This window comes from Hippopotamus amphibius, chromosome 8, assembly GCF_030028045.1.
Source record: "Hippopotamus amphibius kiboko isolate mHipAmp2 chromosome 8, mHipAmp2.hap2, whole genome shotgun sequence".
Lineage (NCBI taxonomy): Eukaryota > Metazoa > Chordata > Mammalia > Artiodactyla > Hippopotamidae > Hippopotamus > Hippopotamus amphibius.
In genome coordinates, this window is record NC_080193.1 from 80,604,343 (window position 1) to 80,619,658 (window position 15,316).

Sequence of the window (15,316 nt, forward strand, 5' to 3'; positions counted from 1 at the left end):
GAAATCCCTAGCTAAGAAGAAAGAAAAAAAAAAATGTCCTGGTAGCTACACTGACATCATTTCAGATTTGCTTACTAATCCAACCACATAAAATGATTAAATCAAAAAACTTACTAAAGAAAATGAGTACAATTCAATCCAATGTCCCACACTCAATCCAAAAGTATCCCTCAGCATATCCCAAAATGGAATCAAGTACTTCAAACAGGCCAACAAAGTCTTGGGAAAAAAATCATTATACTTCCCATGTATAGTCAGTTGTTAACTTAATTTCCTCCCTGACTCAAGAGAAACTAACAGAATCTTGTGAAATGTGAATTTTGGACAATAATTTCAAATTAAAAGAAAGTAAAGCAAGCTGTTTTAAACCACTGCATCTGAGAAAGAGACAAAGGTGCAAACATAAAAGGAAGACATCACAGTCCACTAATAAGGAGCCAAAAAATATAGAGTAAAGTTGGCAAGAGTCACTGATGGCCAATCACCTGCGATTTTCATCCAGCACATCCAAGATCTGCTGGTAAGCCCTACGAGTGGAAGACTGGATAAGCGACAAAATGCCACGAGCAGAGGACAGATTAGCTCCATCTTCAGGTAACATACGGGGAGGACAAACCCGAACCTGTTGTGGCGACGGTGTCACACTGTTTACACAAGCACAGCAAATGAAGAGAAAAACACTCAAGTCAACTTTTTATAAAACTCCAGCTCAGCAGTTTCCCCAAACACTCATTATTTTAAGAATTATCTTAGTTTTCTTGCCCATTTTTCCCACCCTTCATTTTCCCCCAAAAGAGTCAAGCCAAAGAAGTTAATAAACATATTAAACTGTTTAAAAAAACCAGCTACCATGCAGCATCTGTAACTGTGTAGCTTCAAATATCAAATTAAACAAATTGAATATGAAAAAACAACTTTAAGAGGGAAGAGAACTACGGCAAAGAGTATATTCAACGCCCAGCTTTGGAGAAGCGCTTTCTTTACTTAGTGTGTATATTCCAATTCAGTAAACCAAACCTCTAACAAACAACACCGCACTGCAACTTATGGATGAGCAGAAGAGTAAGATAGAGAATTCTGGTCTATGGGTGTCAGACAGAGTTTACACGCATGAATCAAAAGTGATTCCATGAAAATGCCATTTCAAATACTTCACAAAGACAACGAAGCAATCTGAGTTTATGACGAGTAAATTTAAGGATGAATTAAAGTTTCAGAAAGCTAACAAAAGCGTCTTGATTACTTAATTACATGAAGGCATATGTTCCCTAGCTAAATGACTAAAACATAAAACTACTCACAATTCTGTGAATTCAATGAAAAAGCAAGAATACTTAAATTATTCAGGTGGATGTTAAAACAGTTTGGGTTTCTCACTGACAGCAATCTTAATCATTCTTTCACATGTGAGTTGAGATGCTCCACTGACAGCACCTCCCAAAAGCTGAGCACATTTGAATGAAAGAATTTTACAATTCTAACCTGAACTCTTATTTTTCAGAGGCCTGTCTACTGTTAGAGCATGATCAGCCACATGAAGTATTTAACTGATACATGGACTTGGCATCTGGTTTGTTACAGTACGAGGTTTTGTTACAATAAAAAGACTACCGGATGTGGGCTCAATATTTTTTCTCAATGACAGGGCAAGAATGCCTTATACTAAACCTCATCCTTGTGTATTACGAACGAAAGGGTGAAAGTGGAGCAGACAGTGTGAACCATTGAAAAGATAAAAGATTTTACTTTGATTTGTGTAAATCTTTTCTAACTTAACATGTATTTGTTTGGGAACCACAAAATAAGTGGGGTAATTTCTGAAAGGATAACTGTCATCTAATATTATCCCCAGAGTCCCATTAAATTAAAAACAGTCTTCTCCACAATTTTGTGAAAAATTTTCAATGTCTTGATGATTCAAAGCGAGAAGTATATTAAACATGAAAACCATGTTTTCCAAAGACTACTTAAAAGAGAAAGATTTAAGCCAAATCTTGGCATACTGAGAAATTAATTTGTCAGGGCTGATTCACCATAGGAATTAGGCCTAATGGTGTCAAGATAAATGCAAATTTTCAGATTCAGGCTCATGATGGTTACCTTAAATGTCTGTCCACAGACTAGGAATCTTTTGAAATATATATAACCTACAACTATATATATATATATAGCTTATCAACTGACCGATGGTACTTGGTAAAACCCACACTGGGTATCCAATAAGAGTAAAAGAATCAGTATATCTGGGACTCAAAGTCTAGGTACTAGACTTGCACTTAGAATTCTCTTTAAGCAGCATGGTGAAAACCTGAAACTCCTGCTCTTTGTGAGAAACCAGACTGAATTCATGTTAGAACAATGTCACCAGACACAGGAATAAAGTGGCCAGTTCTGTGTCAACATAAACAAGCAATTCATCTTACACTCTTCTTGATAGCGGTACCAACATACCTGGATAAATTTATACTTAAGCAAGTTTTAAAAGACTAATCAGTACAATATCTATTGATATAATTAAAGCTTTTGTCTTCATATTTTGGGGCTAAATTGGACATTTCAAATATCATTTTATACTAATAAATAAATTAGCTACATACATATTAAAGTCTATAATGATCATTATTTCAAATTACAATCTTAGAGCAAAAATGTCAACAACTGAATCCAAATCCATGAAAAAAGTTTGATGGATTTCTGCTCATTAAAATTTAAAAGGAAACAAGGCTTCCTTTGATAGAACTCGTTTTGTCAGAAATAAGCAATAGGAATTATTAATTTAAGTTCTAAAAGTACAAGTTTTTCCTGTCCATACACAGGAAATCAGGTTGTCAAGCATAAATGATTTTCAGATTAATTGCAAAGAATTCTTAACATGGAATGCAAAGAAGACTGGGTTTTAAAAACAGTCTATAAGATCACTTTCAATTCTAAGACACTATGATCATATAAAATTGGAATATGGTATTAAATGGAAAAAAAAAATTCCTACATGGCCCTTAATTGTAACTTAATAAGGAAACATGGTTATGAAGCAAGATAAAAGTTAAATTTAGTCTTCATCAATACTAGTAAAGATATTTCATCAAAGACTAACATAAAAAAACATATTTGGATTTCAGGTTGTTTCTCAAAAGAAACTAATGTTTCAAAGATTAGTAAGAAATTTAACTTTTCATTAATTTATATGGCAATCTTTCATAAACAGCAAAAACAGAGTAGGAAGTACTTTATACAGCACTTTGGACAGTGTACGTATAGATTAAATACCTTCAATTGTTAATATTTATTTCTATCTACAGATGAACTGAATGATTAAATCATAAGATAAACCATAAGATAACCATTAAATCGTAAGTAACCATAAGATAACCAAAGATACCCTAATTAGAAGAAATAGTCTAGCAAGTCTTCCTTTTTGAAAGCTTTAAGCAGTCTTGCAAGTCTCTTTACAAATAAAAAAATTTAAGAACAAAAAAGAATAAGCCCCATTTTAGCAACTGGTCTGCTGCTAGCTGGGATGTCCAGCACTGGCATTAACTGTGGCAGGAAACAGTGCTTTCAGAGTTGACTTTGATCTCTGTCCACTCATCCACCCAACCAAAGTGGAGTGACTTTTGGTTTTTTTGTTTGTTTTGATACATGAAGTATTGTGAAAAATTAAAAAGTAACCTTGCAAAGGCACTGAGATTATTTAAGCAGATGTTATAATATTAGTAATTTAATAAAAATACATATCGATGATAAATTGATCCCAGTAATGTTACAAAACAGCAGAATCTGTTTTATCTCTTTCTTTTATAAAAGATAAGGCAATTTTGAAGAAAGCACTTATGTTTACCATGTTATTTCATTAGTAATAGCTCTCTCTCATGCTTACATGAAATCTTACTACATCAGTGTTGAGTGAACAACACCAGCCAATGTCAGAATTCAAAGTTAAAAGAAAATTTACTTGGCATAACTACCTCATTATTATAAGGTAAGTCCAACGTCAAACACCTCTTTCCCTGTGGGTTGTCACAGGAATAGTGTTTCTCAAACTGTGAAGACAATCTCTTTGGTGAGGGTCCAGCCTCTTTCAAAAATACAGTAAAGGTAAAACAGTAAAAAAGGGGAGAAAAAATTTTCACTGAAACAAAATTCTGTACAATTTCTTTTGAAATTTTAAATAGAGAGAAACCTTTACTTTGTTGCCACTAAGGTAACTGACTAGTTCTTAGAAGCATAAGAAGAGAATCAGAACAGGAGAAAAAATCATTGGTTGCCAAGAGCGGCTTCTGCTACTTAAGAACTACATCAGCTGTTAAATCTTATACTGCATGCCAAGGTGCCCCTTCCCTTGAGAGGCCAGTCACTCCCACACCTCGTTTTATCACACGTACAGAAAGAGTGGGTTTAAAGATCTCAAAATATTCTTCAAAAGCATAATTTTAAGCTATGGAATTAAAAAAATAAATAACAAATTACACTTAGACTCTTTGTTCTTCTGGGAATAAGAAAAGATAGTATGCTAAAATTTTTAAAAAGATTGGGATCACTGAACCTGGTTCAATTGAATCTATAGAGGACTAATATGCCAACCAAAGCAAAATAAAGAAAATGTAAAAGGACGCTTGATGTAAATTATTCCATTTTACTTTCACCTTATACCCCAAATCATACATAACTTCCTTGGTCTAGTTATTTTTTTCTCAATGGTATATGATGACAGCTTGAGAAATCCTGAAACAGAGGTACTAAAAGCCAAACAGTAAGAGAATTAGGGCATTACATGCCAATTACCTGGTGAAATATTAGTATAACAAAAAGCCTGCAAAATTAAAACAACTCCTATCTGTGAAAAGCAGAGCAGATAAAATCTTACGTGTACTCCGGTGCAGAAATCGGTGCCTGGAACCTTGAAATTTTATTTCTTGGGGCAGAATCTGATCTGTGCCACCTTAAATAATAATTATGCTTCTTTTACATATTCAGCTTTTATAACACAAAGAAAAAGCTAAATACGATTCTATTGGTCATTTTTGTGTCAATAGCTGACAATAATCAATCCTATTGTCTCATGAAGGTAAGTAAGAAAACAAAGGCCAGTGCTTCTGCTTATACCCATATGGACTTCTATTCTTAAAGCCAAGGAATAAAATAAAGTGGAGGCAGGCAAAGGTTCATGCACAATAACATATAAATAATCTCACGTTACAAAGAAAAGACTGAAGTAGGTAAAGACACGAAGAGTCTAATATTTACTTCGGTAGAGGTAAAATACAGTTGTATTATATTAATAGTTTCTTCTTTACCACATTACCAACATTAAGTACATAATTTTCTCATTATATAAAAACTTTAAAGTTCATTAAATGTAGATTCTTAAAGATGAAGACAATTATAAATTATAAAATTAATAATGGTAGAAGGGCAAGGTTACATTAACAAAAAGATGGTGGAGTAATGTAGGCATTTCGTTGTGAAAATTATAGTTAAATATTCATGTTATTTTTACTACCAAAAACTAAAGCATGAGATTCTGCTTTATTAAATATCTAAAAAATGCCATTAAGGCAACTTAAAGAAACAAAGAATTCAAATATTAGTTAACTTTGTTAACCCTTTCTGTTATGAGGAACTTACATGATTGGCAACTGCAAAAGTATCTATGAACTAATCATTTACTCTAAATCATACTTCACTAGGCTGGTTTTTATACATAATAGAGCTGTTTCCTTTCTCTTCAACTGAACTCAGCTATCAATAATATATACTTGTGAGGGAAAAAACCAAAAGTAATGCTATCATAAAATAGTCCTGATTTTATTTCACTAATGGGAAGTTTCAAAGTAATTATGGACCAAAAGAATGAGCCATATCTTTACATAATAGGGAAGTTTATTAGAAACTTTTGGTGCCTTAAAAATATTACAAATAAAAAATAACAAAAGCCCTCAGGTGTATGTTTAATCATTCTGAGAGGGTACTATTCATCAAGAAGCTATCTTCACCATCTGTGTAACAATCGAATATATTCTAGAAAAATGTATAGTCAGTCATGGACTGGTTGACATCACTGTCAGTTAGGTACCTTCAGGGAAACATACAATTATTATAAAAATTTCATATTAATAATGGTTGAACCTTTCAGATAAGCCTTCCCTGAAAGAGACACATATTCTTTTAAATTTACTATCTTCCTATATAACCATTCAGAATAACTATAACTACTTAGCAGACATTTCAAGATTCCCCAAGAAATGAGAACAGTTATAGCTCTCCTTTGCACCTAACACAAAAAAAGAGAGACCCTACCCCCATCAAAATCCCTTCTGCATCCCTATACTCTTTAGTCAAGTCCAAATTAGAACCTGATGTGGTTTAACAGAAATAGTATAATTGCATTGTGCTCTAGTTATTTTGTATGTAAATTTAAATGTTTTGCTTTTAGCTAGATTTGCAAGATCTGTGAGAGACATGTCATCTCCTGATTCTCTGGCAGTTCCCAGAGAAGCTAATATGATGCTTCATATCAAATACAGTTCATGATGAATGAGCTTATGAAAACTCACTAAAAATTTAATGAGGAAGAAACATTAATTTACATAAACAATCTAAATCATCAATGGCTTTGAGACTTAAAATTTTGACCAGTTTTTAAAGGGATATTTTATTTTTTAAAACCCATTAATTTTAATAAAACAACAAGCACCTGCCCAATTTAAAAGTTTATAGTGGGGTAGCTTTAAGACCAGGGTACAATATAACCAAATGAGAAAGAAAGGTTTACAGAAATAATCTTTTAAACAATGTATTTAAATCTTTGGAAAATGAAAGGGACCCAAGAATTCAATGACTCAATAGGAAGAGAGCTAAAAAATAATCCTGAAAAGTAAAAAAAATTTGACTTGCTTATGCTACATTGTTTACCATGGCTCACCTGAAGCACAGCTGGAAAGGACTAGTCCTTTGACCAACTTATGACAAACTTGAAAATAAAGATACTTCCTTAATAAAGTGTTTTCCTTTTACTTTGTGTTTTTTCCCCCAACCTACATGCTAGATAAGCATTTTCGAAGGCTACATAGAACTGAGCACTTAACATTTATCAATTTTTCTTAAGTATACTTTATAGGAGATTCCCAAAATAAGAAAATCATACTTACAGGAGACTTTCATACACACAGAAGAAGAAAACAATATTGAAAAATACTCACAGCTAACAAAATGGTCAGATTTTAAGGCTATAAAGAGCATTGCAAAAATATAAAATTGATGTAAATGTATAACAGATTTCAAACACTATTCGAATTATTTTTTTCTCCAGGTTCTTAGGCATAAAACATACACTTCCTCCTCTTTTTTAATATTTGAGAGCTTAAAAAAGGAAATAAATCATTTAGAAAAGGATGGGACAGACAGTATATGGAGAAAACTTAATGAAGGAGATACAATGCTTAGTGGTTCTACTCACATGGAGTCAGTCCTGACCAGCTGTCCATTTTGGCGAACAGCATTTTCACTCATAGAGCGCTCTCTTTTTAGCCTGCCAACTGCACGGATCTTTTAGACACAAAGAAAGGGAAATAAATAGAAAATATTCTTAGTAGCCTAGTACCTGCTTAGCATCAAAAGGACCTTAATCAAAGGTTAGCCGCAAAATTTACAAAGAACATAACCAAGAACTGCTAGCAGATATGTGTATTATATGTAGGCATGTTAAAAACACACACATACAAAAACACCCTACTTATTATAATGCAGATAAACTTAGCAATGCTTATCTTCTATACAAAAAAGTTACTTCTAGTTTCTTTTTAAGTATCAATCTTACTTGGTACAATTATTAATATTTTTATTTATTATAATTTATACAATGTACTCACATGATTTAAGAACAATTTACAACAGTTTTTAAAGGCACATACACTATAAGAAATGAGATATATTTGTATTCAAATAAGTATTCCTGGCTTCTGGGGTTAAAACAAATTCAGATTTGGTTGGATATTTGAAAACTAGACAAAGTTTTACTAGCTTAAAGATTTTAGCATTCTAGAAACAGCCACAATCTTCCACCTCACATGCTCTTCTTACAAAATGTTATCCTTGACCTCTTTCCATTAAGGAACGGAATCTATGTTCCCTTCTCTTGAAATTGAGTGGGCTAGTGACTACAGCAGAGATGATATAATGTGACTTCTGAGATTAGGTCATAAACAACAATAAAGCTTCTGCCTTTTTCTCCTTCCCCAGGAGGCTGTTCAAGTTTTGAACAATGACACCATGACATGAGGAAGCCCAAGCAGCCACACGAAAGGCCACGTGCACCAGCCAATAATCCTGGCTGAGGTCCACATAGCAGCTAGTATCAACTGACATGTGAGCCAACCCAAGCCTTTCAGACTTCCTAGCCTAGGCCCAGACAATATACAACAGAAACAAGCTTTCCCCATCATGCCTGATGTAAATACCCCATCCACGGGATCCATCAGCAAAATTATGTTCTTGTTTCAAGCCAATAAATTAAGGGCAGTTTATTTGCTGGCAACAGACAACTAGAACAATGGTAATCATTAACTTTGCTGCTTTTTTAGATTTTTGTGTTTTTTTTTTTTTTTTTTACTAGAAACACCCACGGCAACTTAATGGTTAAAGAATAATTGGAACTTTACTGTAAAGGACAACTGGTGTGTGAACCAATGGACTTGAAAATTAAGATTTTCAAAAATGCAAACCCAGTATCTATTAATGCTCTTTAAAAGACCTGGGAATAGATCATCAGGTTATAAGCACCACCAAAGCAGAATAAATCCTGTATTTCATGCCAACAAAACTTAAAACTACCATGCAGCACATAATTTCAGAGCCTGGTTAAGATTTGGTTATGGTTATAAACCATTTACCTATCCAAATAAAAGAAAAAATAACCTAATAACAGAAAAGGAGTCGGTTTGGAGCCTACTGCAAGAGTTCTTTACACTTAAACCAAAAATCAAAATTACTTGAAGACATTTATATATAAAAACTAACACCTCCACAATCAAGTACACTTTACTCATTGCGAGCAGTACTGGGTTGGTCTGTGAGAATCCCACTGATTGCCTTCCTACCTACTGCACAGTTGTGCTTGCTTTCCTTAGAGAATGATTTTTCCACATTGTAGGGATCAGATGAATTTTCTACTATATTAGAACTGTTCCTGCTGCTATGTGGTAAGAATTAAGATTAAGCACATAGGAAGGGACAGGAGAACACGAATAAATCTATAACTCCAACACAGCCTGAGAAAGTAGAGGATCTACTGTTATCGCCATTTGAGACCTGATTTAAATGATATCTTAACAGGAACATTAAGCTCGATATTACTGCCATATTGGAGAAAAAAACAACATACAGTCAGTTCTAGCTGGATATACTTGTAGCCCTTGAGCTGGACACTCTGTGCATGGCTGCTATAGGATCTGGCATCCTATGGATGCCTCTGTGTAAAGCTTGCACGGCCTGGATACATTTCCTTTTCTGAAAACATTCATTGTCTTTGTTCTCTTCCAAAACCAGGTCAGGGTGAATATACACCAACTGATTTGCTCCTTCCCAATCTTCCCAATTCTTGGGTACATTTGGGGTTCTGTGCTCTTCCAGATTTATTGCGAAAATGGATGGCATTCTCATTCTTCTCTTCTTTGAAGTAGGAGTTGCCAATTCAGGCAGAAGCTCTTATAATCTCTTTTCAGTCCATTTGTTTTCTTTTCCCACTTCAGTGGTCTTCTCACAAAGCTCTTGGCCATTTACCATAATTGATTTTTTCAAAGAAAACTGCTGTTTGAGTGATAGGATATATTGATGGAGTCCAAATCTTTGACTGGGTCACGCTGCGTCAAGGCTGTGTCAAGTCTTATTTTCCAACTGTTTTTCTTTACAGTTCTTCCTTTTCGTTCTCTGGAAGATCTTCTCTCACTGCTGCCACCTGGAGGTAGTGTCATGGTCACAGCCTCTTCCTCCTCATTCACATGGCCTTACCTAGTTACTACTCTTAAGAACACTGAAAGCAGTCATGATTTGGTTATTTTGCAGTTCATGCCCAGATCAAATGGTTTACTGCATAGCTGCTTTATTAGTTCCCTAGAGGTAGAATCACCAAGCAATGGTCTCGTCCTAGAGTTGCTTTCCAAACATTAGTAGAGATTAGGCATATTGAAATGTTCATCAATTTCTTCTACCTCCAGATTTCATAAACGTTCTCCAAGCTAGGGGGATTATCTGCTTCATGTTTTAAGCCTTCTTCATAGGTTCACTTGGATTCTTCAAGCCAATTTAAGAATTCAAGTACGTTCTTTTCTGCAAATTTATTCCTTGCATCAGTCAGGTTTTTTTTTTTTTTTAAATTGGAGTATAATTGCTTTACAATGTTGTGTTAGTTTTTGCTGTACAACAAAGTGAATCAGCTATATGTATACATATATCCCCTCCCGGTTGAGCCTCCCCCCTCTCCCCAATCTAGGTCATCACGGATTACAGAGCTGAGCTCCCTGTGTTATACAGCAGTTTCCCATTAGCTATCTATTTTACACATGGTAATGTATATATATCAATGCTTTTAAACAAAAATTGTATACCGTTCCTCATGAGTTGCCTTCAGGTATCCCCCTTTCCTGCCATAGGGCAGTGGTTCTCAACGGGTATGATCTTTGCCCTCCAGGGGACATTTGGCAATGTATGCAAATAATCTTTTCTGTCTTTTTATTGTGATAAAATAAACATAACATAAAATTTACCATTTTAACCATTTTAAAGTACATACATAATTCAGTGGTATTCAGAATATTCACAGTGTTGTGCAACCATTACCACTATCTAGTTTCAGAACATTTTCATCACCCCTAAAGGAAACCCCATGATTAAGCAGTCACTCCCAATCACCCTCTCCCCCAAACCCCTGGCAACCACTATTTTGGATACTTCATGTAAAGGCAATCATATAATATATGGCCTTTTCTGTCTGGCTTCTTTGACTTAGCATGTTTTCAAGGTTGATCCATGCTGTAGCATGTATAAACACTTTATTCCTTATTACAGCTGAATAATACTCCACTGTGTGAATATAGCACCTCTTGGCTATTTGAGACATTTTTGATTTTCATGACTTGAAGGATGCTACTGGCATCTTTTAGATAGAGCTCAAGAATGCTGTTAGCCCAGAGATAAACCCATGCATCTATGGTCACCTAATCTATGACAAAGGAGGCAAGAATTAACAGAGAAAAGACAGTCTCTTCAATAAGTGTGCTGGGAAAACTGGACAGCTACAAGTAAAAGAATGAAATTAGAACACTGTAACATCATACACAAAAGTAAACTCAAAATGGATTAAAGACCTAACTGTAAGGCCAGACACTACAAAACTCTTAGAGAAAAACATAGGAAGAACACTCTTTGACATAAATCACAGCAAGATTTTTTTGACCAACCTCCTAGAGTAATAAAAATAAAAACAAAAATAAATGAATGGGACCTAATTAAACCTAAAAGCTTTTAACACAGCAAAGGAAACTATAAACAAGATGAAAAGACAAGCCTCAGAATGGGAAAAAATATTTGCAAATGAAGCAACTGACAGGCATTAATCTCCAAAATATACAAACAGCTCATGCAGCTCAATATCAAAAAAACAACCAACCCAATCCCAAAATGGCCAAAGACCTAAATAGACATTTCTCCAAAGAAGACATACAGATGGCCAAAAGGCAAATGAAAAGCTGCTCAACATCATTAACTATTAGAGAAATGCAAATCAAAACTCAATGAGGGGGCTTCCTAGGTGGTGCAGTGGTTAAGAATCTGCCTGCCAATGCAGGGGACACAAGTTCGATCCCTGCTCCAGGAAGATACCACATGCCATGGAGCAACTAAGCCCGTGCGACACAACTATTGAGCCTGCGCTTTAGAGCCTATGAGCCACAACTATTGAGGCCATGTGCTGCAACTACTGAAGCCCACGCACATAGAGCCTGTGCTCCACAACAAGTGAAGCCACGGCAATGAGGAGCCCGTGCACCACAACGAAGAGTAGCCCCCACTCACCGCAACTAAAGAAAGCCCGCGCACAGCAAAAAAAAGACTCGACACAGCCAATAAAATAAATAAATAAAAGAAACAAAAAAAAATCTCAATGAGGTATCACCTCACACTGGTCAGAATGGCCATCATCAAAAAAACCTACAAACAATAAATGCTGGAGAGGGTGTGGAGAAAAGGAACCCTCTTAAACTGTTGGTGGGAACGTAAATTGATACAGCCACTATGGAGACCAGTATGGAGGTTCCTTAAAAAACTAAAAACAGAATTACCATATGACCCAGCAATTCTATTCCTGGGCATATACCCAGAGAAAACTATCATGCAAAAAGATACATGCATCCCAGTGTTCACTGCAGCACTATTTACAATAGCCAGGACATGGAAGCAACCTAAACGCCCATCAACAGAGGAATGCATAAAGAAGATATGGTACATATATACAATGGAATATTACTCAGCCATAAAAAGGAACGAAATTGTGCCATTTGCAGAGATATGGATAGACCTAGAGACTGTCATGCAGAGTGAAGTCAGAAAGAGAAAAACAAACATCATATAATATTGCTTATATGTGGAATCTAGAAAAATGAAACAGATGAACTTATTTGCAAAGCAGAAATAGAGACACAGACATAGATAACAAACATATGGATACCAAGGGGGGAAGAGGGATGGGATAAACTGGGAGACTGGGATTGACATATATACACTACTACGTGTAAAACAGATAACTAATGAGAACCTACTGTATAGCACAGGGAACTCTACTCAATGCTGTATGGTGACCTAAATGGGAAAAAAATCGGGGAAAAAAAGGGATATATGCATACTGATTCATATGTATAGCTGATTCACTTTGCTGTACAGCAGAAACTAACACAACTTTGTAAAGCAACTATACTCCAATAAAAATTAATTAAAAAAGAGAGATAAGGGGACTTCCTAGGTGGCGCAGTGGTTAAGAATCCGCCTGCCAATGCAGGGGACATGGGTTTGAGCCCTGCTCTGGGAAGATCCCACATGCCACGGAGCAACTAAGCCCGTGGGCCACAACAGGAGAGGCCACTGCAATGACGAGCCGTGCACCACAATGAAGAGTGGCCCCCACTTACCACAACTAGAGAAAGCCCATGTGTAGCAACAAAGACCCAACATAGCCAATAAACAAATTAAATAAATAAATAAATTGATTTAAAAAAAAAGAAATAGGTGGAAATGGAATGGACAAAGATGGGGTGGGAGGAATAAATCTCAAAGTATATTTTCTTAATTACCTTTATTTTTGAATTATATGAATATTACTATTTAAGAAAATGAACATTATTAAAAATAAAAGATAAAAAAAAAGAATGCTGTTAAATGTTTTATAGTGCAAAAGGACAGCCCTCACCTCAAAAAAGAATTATCTGTCTAAAATGTCACAGTACTGAGGTTGGGAAACTTTGCCATATTGCTGTAAAATGATTATTACAGAATAAATGATTTAGGGGATCTCACTTGATATATTCTAAGTAGCATCCGAATGAATCATCAATGTTATTAGCACTCAGGGCCTTATTACCCCTCCATTTCAATCCATTTTCTAGAAGCTACCAGAACTCTGGTTCCTTCCCTTTTCTCTTCTGCTCATTAGTTGATTGCCTCTTAAGGGCCACCTGACCCTTCTATGGACTAAAGCACAGATCATCACCTTTGCATTCATTTATTTATTGGTTGCATTGGGTCTTCATTGCTGCAGTGAGTGGGGACTATTCTTCATTGTGGTGTGTGGGTTCCTCATTGTGGTGGCTTCTCTTGTTGCAGAGCATGGGCTCTAGGCACGCGGTCTTCAGTAGGTATGGTGTGTGGGCTTCAGTAGTTGGGGCACATGAGCTCAACAGTTGTGGCTCACAGGCTCTACAGCACAGGCTCAACAGTTGTGGCGCATGGGCTTAGCTGCTCCATGGCATGTGGGATCTTCCTGGAGCAGGGATCAAACCTGTGTCCCCTGGATTGGCAGGTGGATTCTTAACCACTGCACCGCCAAGGAAGTCCTGCTTTCCTTTTAATAGGCAGCTAGTACTAATTTCGGAAACTCCTCTCTTATATCTCAGGATTTGGCTTCTGCCACAGGATTTTTTTTAATTGAAGTATAGTTGATATACAATATTATATAAGTTAAAGGTGTAAAACATCATGATTCACAATTTTTTAAGGTTATACTCCATTATAAAATACTGGCTATAATCCCTATGTTGTACACTACATCCTTGTAGCTTATTTTATACATAGTAATTTGTACCTCTTAATTCCCTACCCCTATTATTGCCCCTCCCTGCTTCCCTCTCTCCACTGGTAACCACTAATTTGTTCTTTATATCTGTGAGTCTGTTTCTTTTTTGTTACACTCACTAGTGTGCTGTATTTTTTAGATTCTACATATAAGTGATATCATACAGTATTTGTCTTTCTGTGACTTATTTCACTTAGCATAATAACCTCTAAGTTCATCCATGTTGTTGCAAATGGCAAAATTTCATTCTTTTTTATGGCTGAGTAGTATTCCATTGTGTGTGTGTGTGTGTGTGTGTGTGTGTGTGTGTGTTGAGAGAGAGAGAGAGAAAGAGAGAGACATCTTTGTCCATTCATCTGCTGATAGACACTTAAGTTGTTTCCATATCTTCTGCCACAGGATGTTAACTTTCATAAAAATGATATTTGTACCTATTGAGATTTTAACATCAATTAGAATGTGTGCCAAACATATTACATACACGTATTATTATACTTAATTCTCTCAATAATCTTATGCATTTGGCATTATTCTTACCTTTTTTAGAGATGAGCCTTGGAATTGTTAAATAACTTGCCCAAAATTATGTGGTTAGTAAGTAGCAAAGTAAGCCTTCAAAACTGGACTGATTCTCAGCCTCAGCTTTTCACTCCAGTATTATACACTTTGGACATTTATCACGTTTAACTAAATATCACAATTACTGCAGGGGTAAACTCCAAATAGGCTTAAAACCTAAGTCTCCTGAGGGACTGTACTTCGCTTGCTTTCAGTTGGTTATTCATACCGAGTAGGCACAAGTGTCTAAAATAATGGGAACATAAAGATTAGAAGACAAACAAAACTTGAAGACTATCAAAGGCAGGGTTTCTCTCCTGGCAGAATCTGCATTCCAAGACAATACTATTCACAGTCATAACGGTCTTACCCTCACTCAGACCACTATGAAGGAACCATGTCTCAATACACAGAGTCTTACAA

The 15,316-nt window shown here is 35.6% G+C and overlaps 1 protein-coding gene across 13 annotated transcripts in view; it reads right to left on the reverse strand.

Moving 5' to 3' along the window:
• The window catches only part of MFF (mitochondrial fission factor), a 36,078-nt gene that overhangs the window by 12,748 nt on the left and 8,014 nt on the right, over positions 1-15,316 (reverse strand). For 7 of the 13 annotated variants that reach the window (XM_057744192.1, XM_057744191.1, XM_057744199.1 and 4 more), the window contains 3 exons: positions 7,457-7,545; positions 4,865-4,939; positions 486-644 (listed from right to left, as the gene is read on the reverse strand). In XM_057744192.1, the coding sequence (XP_057600175.1) occupies positions 486-644; positions 4,865-4,939; positions 7,457-7,545 (323 nt within the window). The remainder of the gene's footprint in view (positions 1-485; positions 645-4,864; positions 4,940-7,456; positions 7,546-15,316) is intronic. The other 6 variants (XM_057744201.1, XM_057744202.1, XM_057744200.1 and 3 more) reach the window with 3 other exon arrangements.